This window comes from Mytilus californianus, unplaced genomic scaffold, assembly GCF_021869535.1.
Source record: "Mytilus californianus isolate M0D057914Y unplaced genomic scaffold, xbMytCali1.0.p SCAF_34, whole genome shotgun sequence".
Lineage (NCBI taxonomy): Eukaryota > Metazoa > Mollusca > Bivalvia > Mytilida > Mytilidae > Mytilus > Mytilus californianus.
In genome coordinates, this window is record NW_026262684.1 from 1,752,505 (window position 1) to 1,774,534 (window position 22,030).

Genomic DNA, 22,030 nt, shown 5'->3' on the forward strand with positions numbered 1-22,030 from the left:
TGTGCATGCCGTTAACAATGTATGATATGACTTCTTCCTAATTTATGTGCTTTTGTCATCATATAATGTGATAACGACATTATTTGATGTAAACTGGACATGATAGGTAACAACCTGATATATCATGGTTAAGATATTTGCTGGACATTTTAAATCTTAAGACTTACCGGCAATCCATATCTTTTTATAAATACATGTATATGTCTATTTGTAAGGGCAAATTACTGCGGCGGTTGTAATCGGCTATGGTATACAAAAGATGGTACTGATGTAACAAAAAAATGTGGTATGTATTTGATGGAATTGTAGATCTTGATATTTTATAACTAAAACAAAAATAAGTATGAACTACGCATATTGTGTCGTCAGGTAATTCGAATGTCAATGCAATAAGTATTTACATTTTGATATAGGAGTAGAAAAATAAGTGTACAATGATTTCTGCTTAACATGTATTATCTACCACCTCTGATTATCATATCGAATTAAATTTATTAGTAAGTGTTTACGTTTTGTATCATCCATTGTGATTTTTTGCCTAAGGCAATTTATAGGGAACACCCTTAACGCATAAATCAAATCTGTTTTTTTACTCACAAAAGTTGGAATGACTGAAGATTATATGATAACATGTTTTCCAGAGAGTTAAACAACATCATAAAACAATCATTTAATAGTGAAGATCTCCAAGTTTTCAGAATTCAGCGTAGTGTTAGCATTATATGCATTATTTATCACTTAATGTTATTCATTTGTCTTTTCCATAATATATGGTACTTTCAGGTCAAGATACAAATAATGCGCTATGTCTATGATCTCACAAGTTTTTGTAAACTTTTACATACATCTTGGTTTGCTGAACTTTATATAATAGCTAAAATTCGACAGAAGAATGCATTTATCTCGTTTCTTTTTTGATATTTTACTGAATGTTATCAATATAGATTAGAATTTGTATACGAAGCACATTAAATAGGCAAAAAACGTCAACAAATTTGTCTTAAAATCATTAAATCTCATATTTCAAATCATAGTTTTTTCTTATCAATTGATATATTATTTATACATGAATTTCCGTTTTGTAAAAGAGATAAATGCATTATTTCGATTTTCAGTTATCTGTGAAATAGTAAACTAAAATAACCTGTATTTACCATTATATTGATGTTTTAAGTTCAAATGACTTTTTGTAGAATGTAAATGTTCATCGTTCCAGTGTCCAGGGTCAACGAATTGTGCACCATGGGAGATTATTCATCAATGTAAAACTAATCCATGCGATGTTTCATCGTGTGGTAATCATCCGAATGCAAAATGCTGGTATGAAAATTATGGAAAAATTGATCATTGTTTTTATACTTTCAAATATTTGACATCTGATCAATAATAATTACATTACATAGAAATAAGAAGATGTGGTATGAGTACAACGAGACAACTCTCCATTCAAGTCACAAAATAAACAATTATAGGTCAAAGTACGGCCTTCATCACGGAGCCATGGCTCACACCCAAAAGCAAGTTATAAAGGACCCAATGACTAGTGTAACACAATTCAAACAAGAAGACCAACGGTCTAATCTATATAAAAAACAAGAAACGAGAAACACTTATGAACCACATCAACAAAGGACAACCACTGAACAATAGGTTCCTGACTTAGGACAGGTGCAAACAAATGCAGCGGGTTTAAACGTTTTAACATGTATGTTTCATAAGAATCCGTACTTAGGATTGACAGATAAGAATAGAAAGGCATTTCAAAATTAGATTTTTTTTCCCAATGAAATGCAACATTCATGACAGCACGAGCTTCCGCGTTTCATACAATATGTGCTACGGTCTATGCTTTTACATCCAATAGATTTCAGAATGAAGAAACTCATTCTTAAATATATAAACAATTTAAAATAGAATGCTAAATACACAATAAACTGTTGTCTCTCGATACAAGATTTTGATACAGTGTCACGTACTAGCGTTCAATAATTGTGAATCCAGGTTTAAAAATACATGTAATACATAACTCTGTAAAATTCATAACTTTTTTAAATTAACAAACCAATGCATTTTAATTGTATTATTTACTTTCAGTCCGTCATATTGTAGAGGATGCAAAGCTCTGTGGTTTGTAGACGGGAAACCAGTATTGTGTATTAGTAGGCGTTGATAGCAGTGCACTTATTAAAGATACATTACTTGTTATGAAAGATTAAAGATTAAAAAAATCACTGTCATTAGAAGGAGTTATTTTCTATAATTTTTCTTTTTTATATTTTTTTTAAGTTTTTGTGTGTATTACCTTTGCATATTTACGTTGATAATTTTGATATTCTGATTGATATTACGTTTATGACCAGATCGATTGTAATATAGATAGATGGAGGTAAAACATTTTATTCAATATTTATCTTTAATGTCCTTTTTGGTTTTATAAACTCTTTATTAATTGTATAAGGTTTTGAGATTTCCAAAAGTTTTGGCCTCGAGCATCATTGATGAATCATTAATTGTCGGAATGCGTATCTGATGTAGTCAAATTGCGTTTATAAAAATTGATTTTTTTTCCGATATCTTAATATGACTAGCAACTACAAAGAGTTGTCACTCTTCGTGCATCTGATGACAAGAATGCAGCTACTTTCGATGGAAGCATTTTATATCATATTTCTTATACTGATACAAAAACATGCACTATATGTGCTTGATATGTAAGCTCTTCTGTAATTTTAAAGTTATGGTGTACTTATTCTTGAGATACATTATCTTAAGTGAGCCACATCATTCTCTCAATTTTAGGCCAGTTTGTGTACTAAATTTTTGATAAAACGCACACCACACTAACGTCAAATTTTTCACTTAAAAACATTTCATGGAAGCGGGATCAATATACCTGTATTTATACATCAAACCGTACTGCACTGTTTACCGGAATTTGTATAAACCAAACCAGGCACTTAATATCTGAGAAACAGGCAATATATGCCCTCAATTTTAGAATTCATACATACATTTTTGAATAATTTAAAACTATCAGTAATTATGTGCTCTACAAGGATAACCAGTCCTTCACCATTCATCTGATACCTTAATAACTAAAATATATGCTACATATTTTTAGATTTACACCTATGCATATAAACTTTTTTGTTTAAAATATGTACTACTTTCGAGTATGCTTTTTTTTACCAGGCCCGATTATGAGGTGTTCCATCTTATAAAACCTATTCCCAATTTGTTTGTGCATAGAATTCCGCTCGTTTTAAATATGTATTACTTTCCAGTATGTTCTTTTTTTACCAGACCCGATAATGTGGTGTTACATCTTACAAAGTCTATCTAATTTTTTTTTCGCAAAGAATTTCGCTGAAGCCGGTGCTAGGGGCCGTCTTAAACTTGCAATGAGGTGAAAGTTTTTTTTTTTTGCTCATTGTTGAAGGCCTCACTGTGACTTTGAGATGACGAACAGCGCTGTTCCTTTGCTAATTGTGTGATTTTTTTTTTTTTTTTTTTTTTTGCTGTGCATGTACTGATTTTGTGTCTTGGATGGATACCCCATATCCTTTTGCTTTTCCATTATAACCTATGTGTCTCATTTCAGTGACAATGTCACTTGATACAACTTTCTACAACACCAAACATTTGGGAAAGTCATAAACCTGAAACATATTTAATGTCATGAAATTAACAAAACGATCTAACATGAGAGGTAAAATTAACAACCCATAATTTATATTGTCTTAGAGGTGGAAGCATTTAGACAGACTGATTGTTCACGAAGCTGGTTGTAACTGATTAATATTTTTATCATATCACTGTTATCATTATCATTATTATCATTATTTTATTATTATTATTATAATTATTATTATTATAATTATTTTAATGCGTGTCATATTCAAAATTAGAGATTACCACCAAATTTTAGCATTTTGTGGTGGCGTTTGTTTTGCTCGGTCTTTAGTTTTCTTTGTTTTGTTTTAAAGACGACTGCTGTTTGTCTTTTCGTCTTTTTTTTTTTTTGTCTTTTGTCATGGCTTTGATGATGTCAGTTTGTTATCTTTCTCCTCTTTTTTGAATCACATTAACTGAGCATCGTGTATAAAAATATTGAAACATTGTAAAATTAACTATATGACACAACCTACCTTATAGTACAAGATATATTTTATCTTATTCCACACCTTTCATTCACAAGCCAAATACCAACTAAATGCTACGGCACTATTCACTATCCACACTTTCCATCGATGGTGAGATCCGTTAACGGGACATTTTTTCGGTTACTATTAGTGGGTCAGGATCATGTATGGTATTATGTATCAAGTAGATCTCCTGTTAGAACTAGGTTTGTATGTTCACCTTGACCTGAGCTATGGCTTGAAAAAATGAAAAAAAATGTTTTTTTTAACAATTAAGCTCAGACATTTATCTAATCTTATCTATAAGCTGCGACCCCCATTTAAATATTCAGTACGTAACCATTAATTGGGAGGTCTTCAAGACATAGACACTCTATATTCTTTACGAGTTTCTTTAACAGATCCAACAATTAGCGTTACAGATAATTGTCACCTTTTGTTTGACTGTTAGAAACAATCCAGTTTCAAAATAATAAGCAAAACCAAAACCAAGGTGATTTAACAAAAGCTGTGGACATTGAGCCACAACTTGTAAAGTTATTTTGATTCTGTCAAAACAACCTTTTTTTTACAAATCAAAATAGTTTCACTGCACCATTTGCTCATCTCGACAATTAACAACTTTTCTGTGATGATCGAAGCTCACCTATTCAAAAACTAAAATATTATAGAAACGTTGACGCGTTTATATATTCAAAAAGGACCAAATGTAGTACCAAAGTCTAACAAGGATTCAGAGCTATGCATGAGCGAGAATCACACTTTATAGAAACATTAACGGGCTGATATAATCAAGAGACCCAATATAGTGACACAGTCTGACAACGATTCCGAGCTATACATGAGAGAGAAAATTATTCCTTATTTTCAAACGATTTCACGTGTTTCAAACTCCCAATAAAACAATATACGTATTGGCATACCAGTACCATTTGTTCAGTTCCAAACTAAATGGCTATTGAAACAGTTTGGTACTAAAAGTCCACCAAAGTAGAAATCGACCAAATAGTAGTTATCAAGATAATATGATAGTTGATATGCAATATGCAAAACTGTCGATATTTTTATCAAATATGTGAGTATTATCTTATGAATAGTGTTTCGTGATTTGTTAAATTTGTAATTTCCTCTTTTGGTCATAGAGATGTCTGCTTTATATCCGTATCGTATGTTCCTGTCGCAAACATTTAGAAACTTAAAAAAGATGTACCATGATCTGTTAACTACATTTACAATCCAAATGGTTACTATAAAACAGAGGCGAAATCTATCAAACGGACATTCAAACTCAATAGTAAAATCAACTGACAATGCAATGGCAAAAACCGAAGAAAAAAACATCAACAGACAAACAACAGGATAAAAAAGCACGACGTAAACAACCAAACACCGAGCATACGAATCCCACAATAAAACCAGAAGATAATCACATGTGCGTCGGAAGGATAAAATACAACAAAACGTGGATTCTCTATTAACTGACATCCAGTCTCAGCTTGTTTGAAATTTTACATGACTTTATTCATTTTATATTTTAAAATTTTATACATGACTAAGGGTTATGTATTTGAGATTCCATATACATGACTTTTAACGTTATATATTTGAGATTTCCTACACATGACTTAAATCGTTATACATATGAGATTTATTCTATTTTCATACTTCATCTCTGAAAGTTTACTTTATCGGGAAAGTATATACTGTACTGTATTGACTATCAACTGCAAAACATTTGTTGTGTTCACGTCTTTGTCAGATTTATTTGTATGTTTTTTAGAATCTTTAAGTCAGTTGTATTGCTTGTCTGTGATGTATGTTAACACCGTTTTGGATGTTGGATTCCAAATATTGTCATGATTGTCACGTTAACCAATTATTTTTGTTTCAGTTGCTCGCCCAATTTGGTCAAATTAACGAACTATCATACAAATGGGAGGTTCAGCTATATATAAAACCCAGTTGAACCAACCATTCTCAAAACGCCTCTTCTAAATCAGAAATATGACGGCTGTGTTCCACTTGTTCCGTTGGTTGATATAGCTGAGTGTTTGATTTTATCCGGTTTTATCGATTTCCCGCTTTTTGAATTGGATTTGCAGTTTCGTATTTTTCTAAATACTTTTTAAAACGATGATAAATTCTTCGCCCTAAGCTTACTTTTGTACTCTTATATCGTGCATATTGAGCATTATGACATCTTTTTGGTCATTTAGTGGTTCTCTAAAAGAATTTGTAAAACTAAATACACCAATCGTAGGGTAGATGTAAAGATGATTGATATTATTCTTTAATTGATACATAACACGGCAAACTGTAATAGATAGAAGAAGTACTGAATAAAAAGAAAAAAAACTAAGAAAAGTTCTGAGCAATACTGAACTGGCAGAACCCGCATACAATTTAAAAAGAAACTACTTCATTGCGCCATCGTTGGGAATTTATGTTCCTCACAGAAATCTGAGATATAAGCTGCTCTAAGCAAAGTTCAGCAACTTCAGCAACACCCCTGAACTCACATGGAATATCTTTGATACGATCATTTTTCGTATAATAATTTTTTATTTTAAAGAAGATACCTGCATCCGGAGTAATTCTTCATAAACCGGTATCTTTGGTGAGTTTGTACTGTATTACTCCCAATGTGGTTATTCTTCATTTGCTCTCCCAAAAACTGTCCGTGGACAAACGTTATGCAAAATGAACCCTTTAGATGTTGGTCATTGGTGTTTTATTTGATAACTTTTGAAAACTAAGTGATCTAATAAAGGCAACAGTAGTGTACCGCTGTTCAAAAGTCATAAATCGGTTAAGAGAAAACAAATCCTGGTTACAAACTAAAACCAAGGGATACACATCAAATATAAGAGGAAAACAACAGAACAATAGAAACACTGAAATGCAACAAAAACTAACGCCAACATACATAGAAACGGACTATTTGATAACAACTCCCATATTCATAACTTGGTACAGGGCATTTTAAGAAACATGGTGGGTGAACCCTGGTTTATGGCTAGCCAAACCTCCCGCTTATATGGCAATGTTTAAAAATATATCGCTAAAATGACAACACTACATGACAGGAATACAGTACAAACAAACGCAAGAACACTCAGCACAGAGAAATGCATAAATAAATGATAAAATAGTACATTTCAACATGTAAACCACAGAATAACAACGAACACCACAAACTGCGTCACATGAATGGATCTACACAACAAAAAGTGACGTATATATTTATAATCTTAAAATTCATACAATTATATGGAAAGAGATCCATAAATTCACAATTATTTTCACAATATTAGTCCAAATAATAACAACATCATTTAAATGTCTTATCATATTTGTACCAGGAAAAGATGTAAAGAAAATTGTATAACCTTGGAATAAAACAACACCGAAGCAACAAAAACTGAATGAAAATTTGTTTGATTCAATATGTTTATTTTGAAAACTACGTGATCTAAACAAGTTCATGTGTAGGTATGGATCTCAATGTACCAGTTAAAGTTTCATAGAAACAATATGACCTTGGAATAAAACAACGCCGACATTACTTAAATTGTATGAAAAATTGTTTTCCTGTTTAAATTCATTTTGTCACAACATGTGTTTTACATTAAATATGAGTTATTTGGTCACGTACACAAATATCACGTATGTAGTATATAAACATTCATATATATGTACGCTTTGTCATAATATTATAAAATATTGAAATATGTGGTGTCTTACAATTGCCTTGTTTGTTATCTCGCTACTTCATATTGCAGAAGGTAAGTCATGTCAAAATAAGAATGAGTTGTATGTTTGCCGATGAGACTACTATTAACAAGAAACGAGATGTGGAGGATAAAATCAAATAAATTAAAATACTAACCGTATACAAACGTTGAAGGGCTAACATTACCAAAAGGACAAAAACAATAGCCATAACCGGACAAAAGACACATAAGATAACAGCAAAAAACGGCTAAGAGACAAAATATTAGCCATGATTGGACAAGGAACAAAAAAAAAGGCCAAAACCGGACAAGGAACAATGATAATAGACAAAACCGGACAAGGTACAAAAATAATAGCCAAAACCGGACAAGGAACAAAAACTATAACAAAAACAGGACAATGGACAAAAGAAATAGCCAAATACCGGACATGGGACCACAGCTTCTAATGAGGGAGAAACGCTGCTTCATTTCAAAACAATTTCTGTAATGCTATAACATTAAATTTCAATTCAACAGTTACATTATTTGTATGCCAATGTCGAGGTCTTAAGCAACTGAGCTGGTGATGACTTCTTGGATTAATATTTCAAATGCAGTGCAATCGATGAAAAAGTAGGAATAACAATAAAAAAGAAGGAATAACAATAAATGGTTCAAATGTTATTGGACTAAATGCCCATTTCGACAATAAATGTCTCTAAAGGTGGTATTAGAGAATAAACGAAAAATGTTGAATACTTTGACAACATGTATTATATAATGAGAAAAGTTCAAAAATATGCTGGAAAAATAGATCACCGAGCTTTATTTTCAAGCTACAGGTTGCAACATAATTTAACCTTTTTGATGAGTTATTCAGAAAAAAAGTCATCTTGATCTGAATGGAAGATAAACTTAATGATAGAATCGAAATAAATTATGAGAAGATAGTTCTTGTAATATGCTTTCAGAATATCAAAACAAAAAACGAGGTCACCGTACGTTTTTTCCGGCTATAACAAAAAATACAAAAATTTCCTGAAGATTACTTTATGAGTTACCTCCCCTTTATACGCAAAGTTTTAAAAATTTGAAATCAAACAAATATATTCTACTTTCGTAAACATATGGTTGATTATAAGTTATGATCAATAACGTTAGTTCATTTTATAAAAAGTAAATTGGATTTCTGCATCGAAATTTTCTGACTTTATAAATAATCTAGATTCATTGTGTTCTGCATCTTTAAAATCCAATATGGCGTGAGACACCCATACTACCTCAATAGAAACTTTAAAGTTTCCTTAATATCATTACCGCTTTTAATTGGACTGAAATTGCTATAATAGTACTATTCCCCAACATCTGTCTATGGTCTTTGATATCATGCCACATTGTTTTAATTCATTTCTGACCTATTTTGTAAGGTATCTTTCTCCGTTCTCGTTCGAACATTAATAAGGTAAGCTGACACCAATTTGATAGAAATACAGATCATGTGTTCAAGCTTTTTGGTCATATGCGATTTTTCCGCATTCTTCATCAATGAAACGTTCTGTAATCTTTTCGATACAAATTAATGCACTAATCTGTTTCTCAACATAAAACTGGGGGATATCTTTAATGAATGAAAATGATGGAAATATCTCTTTTATAAATGATATTAACGTAATGCTTAAAGAAATCTTTATTACCATTAGTAAATTATTTCAGGTTGCAGAGTATGTCCGGAAGGAGTGGATCTTTTTCGGTGTACAAAAACCCCGTGTCAAGGACACCAGTGTGAGGGAGCTGTATGTAGGTAATTTTTCCCTTGGTATATTGTATTTTCAGAACAAAATTAAAAGTGGACTTTGTCCTCCGGATAGAAAAGTGTAATTCTATGGTACTTAAAAACATAAATCAAATAAAAAATTGTATTGTATTATTTAAGAGCCAATCTGCCAGAAAACCACGCAAAACCGTCCGAATGTCACTTTTTCCAAATGAGTTCAAATTTGGCATATTGGTGCACCTTAGTAATGTAAATAACCACACAAATTTTTTGGGGAAAATATTGAACCGATCTGGATATTTTTTGAGCTCCATGTTTTAACAGATGAAATTGCTCGAAAACAGCAAAAATAAGCCTTTTTTGGCATATTTCGCTGGTTTAAATAAAAAAATATGGTAACATTTATAATTTTTTGATAGTTGTTCCTAGTAATACATCACTTTAAGTGTAAGAATGCATAGAATTAACAATGCTGTCTATTAAGTGTATGTATAATCTAACTGTTTCAATATGTCTTATTTAGCTACATGTCCAAAATGGCTGATTTTGGTCATCTTTCAGAGCCAAAATACTCCAAGACCCGTTTATTATTGTAAAACAACATATCTACTTGCAAAGTATAACTATATATACCCAATCAAAAAAAATATCAAGCTCGGCAAATAATGTTGGTGTCTGGTATATGCCACAACAAAATGGGGTAACCTGCATATTCAAATTTTCTCAATTTTGCCGTCTAATTTTGTAACTACTGACATATGATAGGATCTAGACTTATAAATAAGTATAACAACAAATGGAAAAGAATAATTAATGTTTCATTTAATACATTAAGAAAATAATCATACATAAATACAAATTATTCATTATAAATCTAGAGGCTCCCAGGAGCCGAAATAGATCGTATTGACAAATTGTGCACCTAAAACGATAAAAAACACATATTTCAAACGCAATCAATTTAAATTAGAAGTTAAACAATTCAGAATAAGTTCAGACTGTAAAAAAAAGTTTCTTCTGACCACTTTTGCAATTTATTCTTATAATATATTGATATAGTTGTCGGATAGTAGCAGAAAACTGTGAAAATTTGTAAATTTACACATTTCAGGGACAATAGCTCATAGATGTTATGTCCAATTTTTCAGAAAAATTTTGGGTATTTAGATCTTGTCATGTTGATAGATTTATCAATATATATATATATATATTGAAAAGTTTTAAAATTTTGTATACATATATATATGTACGACACTTCTTCTAAAGTTATTAAGATGATGGTTTAAAAGTGAAAACTGTAAACAGATGATTTTAACAGACACTTAGTGATGGAAATCTTTTTATAACCCTTTGAGCCTAGTATGCTAACAAGGCAAGATTTACCAGGTACCTATATCTATGTTGCTGCAATGTGGTCAATACAAACATGAAAATCATAAATGCTTCTAAAAAAAAATCCCATAACTAGACGAAAAACAAATTACTTAGTCTATATATACCAGTGCAAAGTTTATAAAGAATTTTGAATGAAATTGGATAGCTGTTAAGATTACTGTACCTATAATGCTCTACATCACATCCTCGGAGATAACAGAATTAAAATAAGTCATATGAATCTTCAAATTTCAATAAAGTTGAATGTGTTTTTTTATACTTGAACGGCTATAGGTTTTACTATAAAACAAGTGTACATTAACTTTCTTGTAAAAGAAAAACCATAACATTAAAATCTCCATAAATGATGAACTGTTATTTTTTGAGACATCATCCCATGGAAGATTTAACTGATGTTTAAAGTTGGAAAGTTTCTGTTGCTTGTTTGGTTGGTTGAAATTGTTTCTGTTAGAAGCATTATCAGTCTCCCAATCTGATGTTGACTGCTGTGAAAGTTCAGTTGTTGTTGACACTGTCAGAAAGGTTAGCTGCGAGTCTAGATCTGAAAACCACAAAACATACATACATAAATCAGGCTGTTAGTTTTCATATTTTTTCATTTTCTTATTTTGGGGCCTTTTATGGCTGAATATATATGCAGTATAGGTCTTGCTCATTGTTGAAGGCCATATGGCGTATGAAGACCTATAGCTTTACTTCTATGTCATTTGTTCTCATTGGCAATCATACAACATTTTTTTTAAATTTCATATATACCACTGACAGGAAATAAAATTGACAACTTTTACTGTAAGTGGATGCAGTTACAAAATTCTCCCAACTAAAGCCAAATCATTTTTGCAGAATATTTATTATCCACTCCTTTTAAGCATGTCCAAATAGCCCTTAACATCTTTACAACAATAAAAATTGCCTCCATTTGGTTTGGCATGTCAAATTACCTCTCAATATAATTTTTCATTGAAAACAGACAATGGTGATAATTTGACCGCTTTTAGTGACAATCTTTGAAATGGTGGCCATCTTTATATCTGTTCTCTGTGTCAAAGTACAGCTAAATATCAATATTCTTTAAAATCAAACTCAATAAAATTGAAAATTTTACCCTTTTATTTGCTGTGTCCATCTTTAAAAAATAATTTGATTGTTTTGTTGGCGTGTCAAAAGTGCTATAATTCCTTAATGTCAATTTTCATATAAGGCCATCTTGAAAATGTTTGCCATTTTGGAAGAAAAAACAACCTTACTTTGTTTAGCAAGTCAAACTACCACGACTATCCCTAATTAACAATTTTCATTAAATTAACCAGTGTTGAAATTTGTGCCATCCTTGGTGGCCATCTTGAAAATGTTTGACATCGGATAATCATACACATATTGTGCTTTTCTTTTCACTAAAGTTTCATTTAAAAAGATAACACCAGTTATCTCAGGAAAGGACAAATTTTGTGGAAGATGAAGAAAAAATGCAAGTTTGGACAGAACATTCAAGCTATAACAGCTCTAAATTTGTAATGGGATTAAATATTTGACAAAGAATAGGTTTCTAACACAGAATAAATATGGTATAAAGATAAAGTTTAATAGATTCAGCATATCAGAGAACCCCAAGATCAAATTAAGATTTAAAATTTAGTTTAATTTTGGACCCTTTGGACCTCAATGTAAACCAATTTCATAATAGGGCCCAAAAACTAAATACAGGTTAGATTCAGGCTGAATCAGCATCTTTAAAATTATTGTTGAAATCAAACACAGTTAAATTATGGACCCCATTTGAACCAACTTGAAAACTGGGACCAAAATCATAAATCTAAGTACATATTTATATTCAGGATATTTGATTATTTCTATTTATCATTCAAAGAACCCTAATTCATCGTAATTAGAGTTCAAGTTTTGTTAAAATTAAACTAAGTTAAAATTTGGACCCTTTGGACTTTGAAATGTGGACATATTAGAAAACCGGACCAAAATTAAAAATCTAAATATAAAACATTTGCATTTTGTATATCAAAAGAACCTCAAGAATTCAAGTTGTGTAGAAATAAGAAAAAAAAATTTGGACCATTTTGAAATCAATGTGAACCAATTTAAAATGGGGCCCAATTGCAACATCTTAAATTATTTAAATACATTGTTAGATTTAGCATATTAAGAACCCGAATAATGTATTTTTTAAAATTTGTTCTTGTCATAAACATGCATGAACTATTTGCCATTGGACATTAGCATTACCAACAACCAATCAATTAATCGAACCGGTGAAATATCTTCAAAAGTACCAATAAAAATCTCCCCCTTTTATATTTGAAAAAGTAAAATCACAAAAATACTGAACTCCGAGGAAAATTCAAAAAGGAAAGTCCCCAATCAAATGGCAAAATCAAAAGTTCAAACACATCAAACAAATGGATAACAACTGTCATATTCCTGACTTGGTACAGGCATTTTCTTATGTAGAAAATGGTGGATTGAACCTGGTTTTATGGCTAGATAATAAACCTCTCACTTGTATGACAGTCGCATCAAATTCCATTATATTGACAACGATGCGTTAACAAAACAAACAGACACAATAGGTAAAATTGTCAAAAATAGGGGTACAGCAGTCAACATTGTGTTATCATCTTAATCACTCTAAAAACAAACAAATGTAACGAAGAAGCACAAAAAGGCATACATCAAATTTAACATCCTCATTTTGCTTATATTATACGATTTTATATATCTATGTAAAATCCACCCATAAAGGATGGAAGGTTTTAAGTACTGGCGTAAAATCGCGCGTTTGAAATTCGTACAGGTAGACATAAAATAATTTTGTCGTTCAAAGTATGACGGGATACATAAATACAGAGTCACATAAAATGGATATCACAAAAAACAGACTTAACAGTAAAAGTAATACGTATTAATAAATAAAAAAATTGAAATGGAATGTATGAACAGTTCATTAGTCATTGTTAGTTATTGAATGGAAACTATAGGAGCCGCCCAATATAGTACTACAAATTACAAATTAAAATTAGCAAGTTAATAAAGACCTGTTTAATAAAACTGATGTACAAATGTATAACATGTAATTGTATAATTATGTTATTATATAAGTGATTACATATACTTTGTATAATTACCATGTTATACAAACTGTTAAATTAATGTATAAGTTAATAATAACTTACCAATATCTTCTTCTACACATGTATTTAGTTTGACCTGGCTATTGTCACTTTTACAAAAATTCATCTTAATTGAGCATTGCTTGCATATATATAGCCCTACAAATAAAAAGTGTTAAACTATAAAATAATTCTTCAATTTTGTTTTACATGAAATAAAATATATCAGACAGGAAATGTAGGGTAGTGTACTAATGTAGCATCACTGTGCATGTAGTTTAAATGTATGTTTTTTCTTTTAAAAAGGGCTCTATAAGTAATCTACATACATGTACATGTAGGGTCCTAAAATTGAACTTTACAAAAGTTTGCAATGCTTTTGATTTTTTTAGTCTCCATGGCCTATTAGTTCATTAAAAAAATATTATTCTCTGGATAAAGTTGTCTAGTGTTACATGTACAGTATGTTGTATGTAAAACATGTATTTGTAGGAGGCTTTTCCACGAAATAAAAGTTTTTTTAGTAGACAAAGAGCTGAACAACTTCCAGTAAGAACTGAAAATATAACTTAGGGGAAGAGAATAAAAACCTGACCTGCTAAACGTTGAATATGTTGAAATAGATTTTGATTATTATCATGATTCTGGTCTATAAATTGATTTTTTAAAGCAGAAAATAAATATATATTGTACCCTGGTTAATAGCTTGAAAATTAAAATTCTGTTCTAAGCTGACAAGGTCATAAATATTTTGACCATTCTAACCCTGCCCCTTGCTTTTTTAATCAAATGGTCTCAAGACAGAACAATGTATATACGGATATATATTATTTGCTTGCACTTTGCCATAGGAAATAAATAAGATGTCTTAGAAACAGGTCAGGTGTAAAAGAATATTCAAATGGCCCTTCAACACCCACCCACCCCCCTTTTTTTAATGTAGCTAATGTATCAATTGTTGGTCCCCTAATTTAGGATTAACTATATGGAACAAATGAAAATTGATTGTAAGATTTGTACCTGTTCCTACTGGAATAACTCGTCCTGTATACAGCCTGTTTTGAAAGGGTGAAGATCCTTGGTCAGCTTTGGCTTTGCTGGAAGAGGGTTGGACGAGATGTTGACATCTTGCTTGACTATCATGTCAATGAATTCCATAAAAGTCCCTGTACTTCGAGCATATTCAAAGACAAGATGATGTAACAACCATAGGAAAATAAACCACTCCTTGTCTTATATAAAATAAGGAGTCCTGTTGGAAATTCTACACCATAGTTTTCAGTATTATTCAGACTTCCTAAATGTAGATGAATGGTAGTCTGTATCTGTATGAATATGTTTGGTTACCAATGCTGGTTTCAATACCATGGTAGAGAGAGTGTCGTTGATTTATTGATGGTGCGCCAGAGCAGTTTTGACACTCTCAATCTCAATTTTGGTGCGAGCAAGGTGGTTCCACTCACTCACTTTTTTTTTACGAAGAATGATTTAGAATACTTTTGTTTTGCTCGTTGAAATCTAAAAACACTTTTTGCTGTTCATGGACTTATTTTTCCAATCAATATTTATCATGTTTATTCACTAAATTATTATCATGATTGTCAAATTTCTTGGCAGTATTGCCAGTAATTATTTTTTTTTTGGAAATGCTATTTTGGTCTTTAGTGCATTCAGATATCTTAAATAGTTTGTAATATGTAGATGTATAAGGCTGGGATAGCCCACATGCTCATCCTAGATTATTAAAGTCACAAACTTCACTGTAAACATTTGTCTGCCAAACCATCACTGGGAGCTGACATGTTTGAGATCTTACCCAAGGGAGATAAGTCAATGGAAGAGCATAAAAGATGGACTCCCTGGTTTCAGACAATTTATTGATTTTTGGACTTGCAGTACAAATACGTCTTATTTCATTTTTCAAACAAACTGATTTTACTTGTTCGAATGATTTTATGAGCCATTTTAGTACCAATTGTGTTTAGAATTTAATTAAAATCAAAATCAAAATGTGTCAATTTGGGACTAAAATCACCATTCTTCCAAGGCATAAATTAACATATAATAGTCATTTGCCAAGCTTAATATTTTTTTTTGATATAAAACATACCCCATAGTTAAAACCGATATAAGTTGCAAACAAATCCGGAATGGGTCTTGCAAGAAAGAAGCGAATGAAAACCACGTAAATTGATGTATGAAAAACCCCGCCTTTGTCTCCCTGCTCCTGGCAATGTGCCAAATCGTTTAAATTTTCATTTGTATTGATCATAACATAGTAAAATGGATGAGTTTCAGCTGACATTACTCTAAAGACTCAACTACCCCATTTAATATGCTTCTGGGTCATTCTTAAAAGGCATAAAAAAGTTGGATTTTTCCTTGGTTTCATTATGAATTAACAGAATTATGCAAATGAGGCTGTTACTAAAAATAGATACGATTCTGGGAAAAATTAAGTGGTCAAATTCTTTTATTTTATGTCAAGGATTAAGATGATGTATAAAAATTTGTCAAGTTGTGATTGTCGATTTGGACGATTTTCTGAATATTGCATGGTTTTCTGGCGGATTGGCTCTTAATGTTTATAGATAAAGGCAACAGTAGTATACCGTTGAAAATTCATAAATCGATTGAAAAAAAAAACAAATCCGGGTTACAAACTAAAACAGAGGGAAACACATCAAATATAAGAGGAGAACTACGACACAACAGAAACACAACATTAAAATGTAACACACACAGAAACGAACTATAATATAACAATGGCCATTTTCCTGACTTGGTACAGGACATTTTAAGAAAGAAATGGTAGGTTGAACCTGGTTTTGTGGCTAGCCAAACCTCCCGCTTTTATAGTAATGTTAAATATAACGTTAAAATGACAACATTACATGACAGGACTACAATACAAATAAATGGGAGAACATATAGGACAGAAAAACATACGAATAATAGCTAACAAAAGGTACCAAGTTTAAAATTTAATACGCAAAACGCGCGTTTCGTCCACACAAGACTAACCAGTGACGCTCAGATCAAAAAAGTACGAAAGCCAAAACAAGTACAAAGTTGTAGAGCATTGAGGATCAAAAGTACCAAAAAGTTGTGCCAAATACGGCTAAGGTTATATGTCTGGGATAAGAAAATCCTTAGTATTTAGAATAATTCATACTTTTGTAAACAGTAAATTTATAAAAATGACCATATAATAGATATACATGATAACACCGAAGTGGTGACTAACTACAGAATAAAAACAGATACATAAAACAACATAAACCAGCACATAAAAATTCTTAGCCGAGTTAGCCAAAAAAAGGTGAATTTCTGAAATTTCCCAAAATAGGATAGAATTAGGATAGAATTCAAGATTTGGTTTATAATACTCATATAACATTTATCAATAACAATGAAAATTACAATACTAATTAATATAAAATGTGGTAGTAATAATATAATTAATAGTATTATCTAGCTATGTCGGTGTTTCTTCTAAATCAAACTGTAAACCAAATATATCGTATAAATTTAGTTGACCCAAACTAAAATCTAATTAACGAACAGGGTGATTAATAATCTTTACCATAACACACGAATACAACAGAAAAAATAAGATTTACAACTACAAACGATAAGACATTTGACAAAATCCGATGAGAATTACAAATATAACATCAAAACTAAATACATGAATTTTGGATAGAAAGGTACCGTGACATGTCTTATAGCAATGCGAATTCACACTCAGCAAAACAGTCACAATCGGGAATAAGTCACGTGCGGTAATTAAAAGATCAGACGACGTAATGTAAAACCACAATCTAACACGTGGTAAAAATGTCCTTAGTTAGTTTGAACAAAGACACATCGTATGGATCAACCAATTCGTGATGGTGTCCGTCAAATTTACGGAGTGTCATTTTTAATCTGTCCTCCTCATAACTTTGTTGGAGCAGTTTCTGCGTTAGGAGCACACTCCTGTATATGAAGTCCGTATAGTGTGAACATGCACGAGCATAACGTATTATAGGAGTGTGTAACTCTCATGCACATATAAAAATGATAAATAGATAAAATTTAGTCTTAATTCGAATAGACCTATTCACAGTCTATTTTCGAAGCAGTACTAATTTTTGGTTTTTGCTTTGCGATTTAGTACATTTTCTTCCGGGCATTGATCAAGTTCGTATCGTCCTGTCCATTTAATGATTATTGAAGTAAACTCTTGAATTTGACAGCGGTCGATATTAAAGAATGGGCCGGAAAGATTTCATTCACTTCCTGTTTGCTTTTTATAAATATGGGAAATCATTGAGGCGGAGTAATATTATTTATATTTTTCTGGTTTGTATTTTAGTATTTGTGGTTTTGTTTTCCAATACTATACCGTTACTTAAGAGGTAAATTCTTTTCTTGCACTTATTTTAATCCAACATTTTTTGTATCTCTTGACAGTCTTTGGATCGAGCACAGGGCAGGGCAGAGATGCAAAAAAACATGTAACCCTACCACGTTCTAGTATGAATGCATATGTCCCAAGTCTGTAATTTATCGGTAGCTATCATCACTTTTTTGTTTGGGAGTTTAGTGTTACATAAGACTCGTTAGTGGCGCTAGAATAAATAACGTTGGAAGGCTAAATAAGGTACGCAATTGAGGAGCATTGAAAATTAAAAAAAAAACCCTGAAGGTTGTTACAAAAACAGCTAAGAGTGTATTTGCATAAGGATAGAAAATGCAATGTTATTCGATTTTTAAAAATTTTTTTCAGTTAAAAGTGTTAAAATGCATGACCATTTAAGGCATTTGACTCACATTATGCTTATATGTATATGGTTAGTTTTCTTATCAAAGGAACAACTATTGTGGAGGTGCATGTAGTCGTCTATGGTATGAAAACAGAGGTGGCTCCTTAATGGACGTAACAGAACGGTGTGGTAAGATGTAAAAAAAGTATGAATAAAAATACCAATCTCCAAGGTAAATCCCCAAAAGAGGATGTTCATAAAACCTGCCAAAATCGAATACACAACTATATCAACAGAAGGTACGTAAAAAACTTTCATATTCTTGACTTGGTATTGGAATTTTCCGAAGAAAACTCAAAATGAAACTCATGCACATACAGTCAAAGTCAAACTTTGATATGTAATGATTGCGAATGAGACAACTACCCACCAGAGTCCAATGCGTTGATGTAAAAAATTATATGTCATCGTACGCCCTTTTACAGTGAGTAAATAATATTAGCAAATGTGAAACAATTCAAACAAGAAAAACCTACGGCCTGATAAGTAACAAAACAACTAACAAAAAAACAAAAAACATGACAGACATATTCTAACGACAACCACGGTATACAGACAACTGACTTAGGAAAGACCCTGCATGAGGAATTTTGTGTTCTATATAAATGCAAAAGTGTCTGTGTTAAAAAGTTCTGATAATCAAACAATAGAAAACTACTGCAAATTCACAAATCATTACGTGGTTTTTATCAACACATAATGCGACTGGGTGATTATTGCAATAATGAAAACTAACATTCTGACAAATGATACATATACATGATATATCTGTATTAAGATTTTTCTGAAATCGCAATAATTAGTCACGCATTTTTGTTCATTCTTCAAAAATCGCAATAACAAATTAAGGCAATTATTTCTGAATTTACAGTATTTAATTCATTGAAGCCTGATTTAAACCTAGATATTTAATCCGATACATTATAACTTGGGGATAAACTATTATCATTTTAATATGAATGTATTTCAATAATAAATAAAAAGCAAATCACAAATGTTTTTCCTGTAGAATTCCGATGTCCAGGCGGCAGTGATTGTTTACCAGGAGTATTTCCAACGCCATGTATAAGAAATCCATGTGATACAATTAGCTGTATAGGCCAACCTAACGCTAAATGTTGGTAAGTGAAAAACCTGTTCTTATATAATGATTGAACTTTTGAATTCAAAACGCGTACAAATACCCCAAAACACACTGATTTGTCTCTCATTTTCTAAAAATAGAATAGATTTATGGTTTCAAACATGTAAACTCTCATTCAAATAAGAACATTGCACAATTGTACATTGTAATCATGACTGACGGATTGGCGAGATAAATCTTCTACACTCCCTAATATCGTTCTATAAATAGATAATCATCCGGTTACATTATTATGTAATAACCAACACATAGTACGCATCAAATTTTCATTGGTTAATGTGTAGCAGAAAAAAATTCTAACATTGAACACATACAATGTGGAAGTATATTTGTGAATATGGCACAAATGCTAAGGAGACAAAAGATACCAAAGAGACATTCAAATCACGAAGTCGAAAATAAACTGACAACGCCATGGCAAATAACAAAACAAAAGACAAACAACAGCACACAAACACAACATACAAAACAAAAGACTGAGCAACAGGAACCCCACCAAAACCCGGGGTGATCGCGTGTGCTCCATAAAGGTAAGCAGATCAATCTCCAAATTAAGATAACAAGTATGTAATTGTCTTTTTCAGTCCGGTATATTGTGGAGGGTGCCATGCATTATGGTATGTGAATGGTGTGAAAGTCAATTGCCAAAAATAAAGAAAAGAGTGTATTGTCTTTCAATAAAATTCAGTTAGATTTGACAGCATATAGAGATTTGTCTCTTATTTCAAAAAGTCTTAGGCTGACGACGCAGATAGATGTGCGCTCATGATGCTTAACTGAATGGGCTTAACTTATGTTGGGGTGATTTGTTTTGGTGTTAAATTTTCTTATTTAGAGGATGATACTTCATATGACGAAAAACAGTTTTACTCACCAAAGAACAAGTGAAATAGAGACTTGGAAACACATTATATCGTTCGCAAAAATAACTGTTTACTCTTTCAAAAGCCTACTCAAAATGAAAGAAGTAAGTGTATGGGGGTATGCAAAAGACAGCCATCAACATAGCCAAAAGAAAAGACTACAAGATTACAAGATATATAAGTAAACCCCTTTACAAAGGATGACAGGAATCGACAAAACTATTTGACAGTATAACAGACAAGCACAACACCCATCAAACAAAAATAAAATAACAAAATATACATGATGACACTTAACCATATATGTATCAATACATAAGATTGTAAAGTCAGGTAATAACGAGTCTAAAATCACTTCCCAAGAAAAAAATATATGGTTACTGTATAAGCCAAATATTGTATATGTAAGAAACACCTTGATAGTGTTCCTCGAGTTGTGTACTTGTCTTTCCAAAGATAACATATTAATTGCATTTCTTATAATAATTACGGAAATCTTTGACATATTTTTTAATCTAATATTAAGCATTATTACAAACAAATAAAAATGATTTTAAGGTGAAGTGTACGTAATTAACTACTCCACATTTCACGTATGGATTCTGCTTTAAAAAATACACAAGAAAATAAAACAAAATCAGAGCTAACTGTTTTAATTTTTTAGATACGGGCAGTTAAAATTAAGAACATGATATGACAAAAATACATAGACTACATAGGGAAAATCATGAAATTCGGCACAAAATTTTACATAACCAAGATATTTTTTTTATAAGTCCACAGTTTTTATTTTTTAAATTTAAATATGATTTAAAACTGAACGACTAATCGATTGATATAAAGAAAGTCCTTAGCAACCGTGCTAGTTTTCAAGCTATTTCTTGTAGAAGTTTAATCTTTAGCGGAAAAATAAAGTTTCGTTGACGGTAATGATGTCTACCATGTCTACATTGCACAACTTCTACCTTATACAATTCAAAATATAAGTAATTCTAATACACTGTTGAAAAGCATGAGTGTTTATCAGAAATTTTGCTCTTTATTACTGATTCTAATTTAAAAG

At 31.3% G+C, this 22,030-nt stretch overlaps 2 protein-coding genes across 2 annotated transcripts in view; both read left to right on the plus strand.

Moving 5' to 3' along the window:
• Positions 1-266: 266 nt before the first annotated feature.
• Positions 267-22,030, plus strand: part of LOC127736620 (uncharacterized) — a 63,711-nt gene continuing 41,947 nt past the window's right edge. Inside the window, exon 1 of the mRNA XM_052247179.1 lies at positions 267-286. The gene's annotated coding sequence lies outside the window, so the exon portion shown is untranslated. The remainder of the gene's footprint in view (positions 287-22,030) is intronic.
• Positions 7,858-20,807, plus strand: LOC127736621 (uncharacterized). Its single transcript, XM_052247180.1, has 5 exons — positions 7,858-7,927; positions 9,572-9,659; positions 19,007-19,089; positions 19,970-20,081; positions 20,689-20,807. Exons 1-5 carry the CDS (start codon positions 7,873-7,875, stop codon positions 20,756-20,758), a joined length of 408 nt encoding a protein of 135 aa, XP_052103140.1. The 5' UTR covers positions 7,858-7,872; the 3' UTR covers positions 20,759-20,807.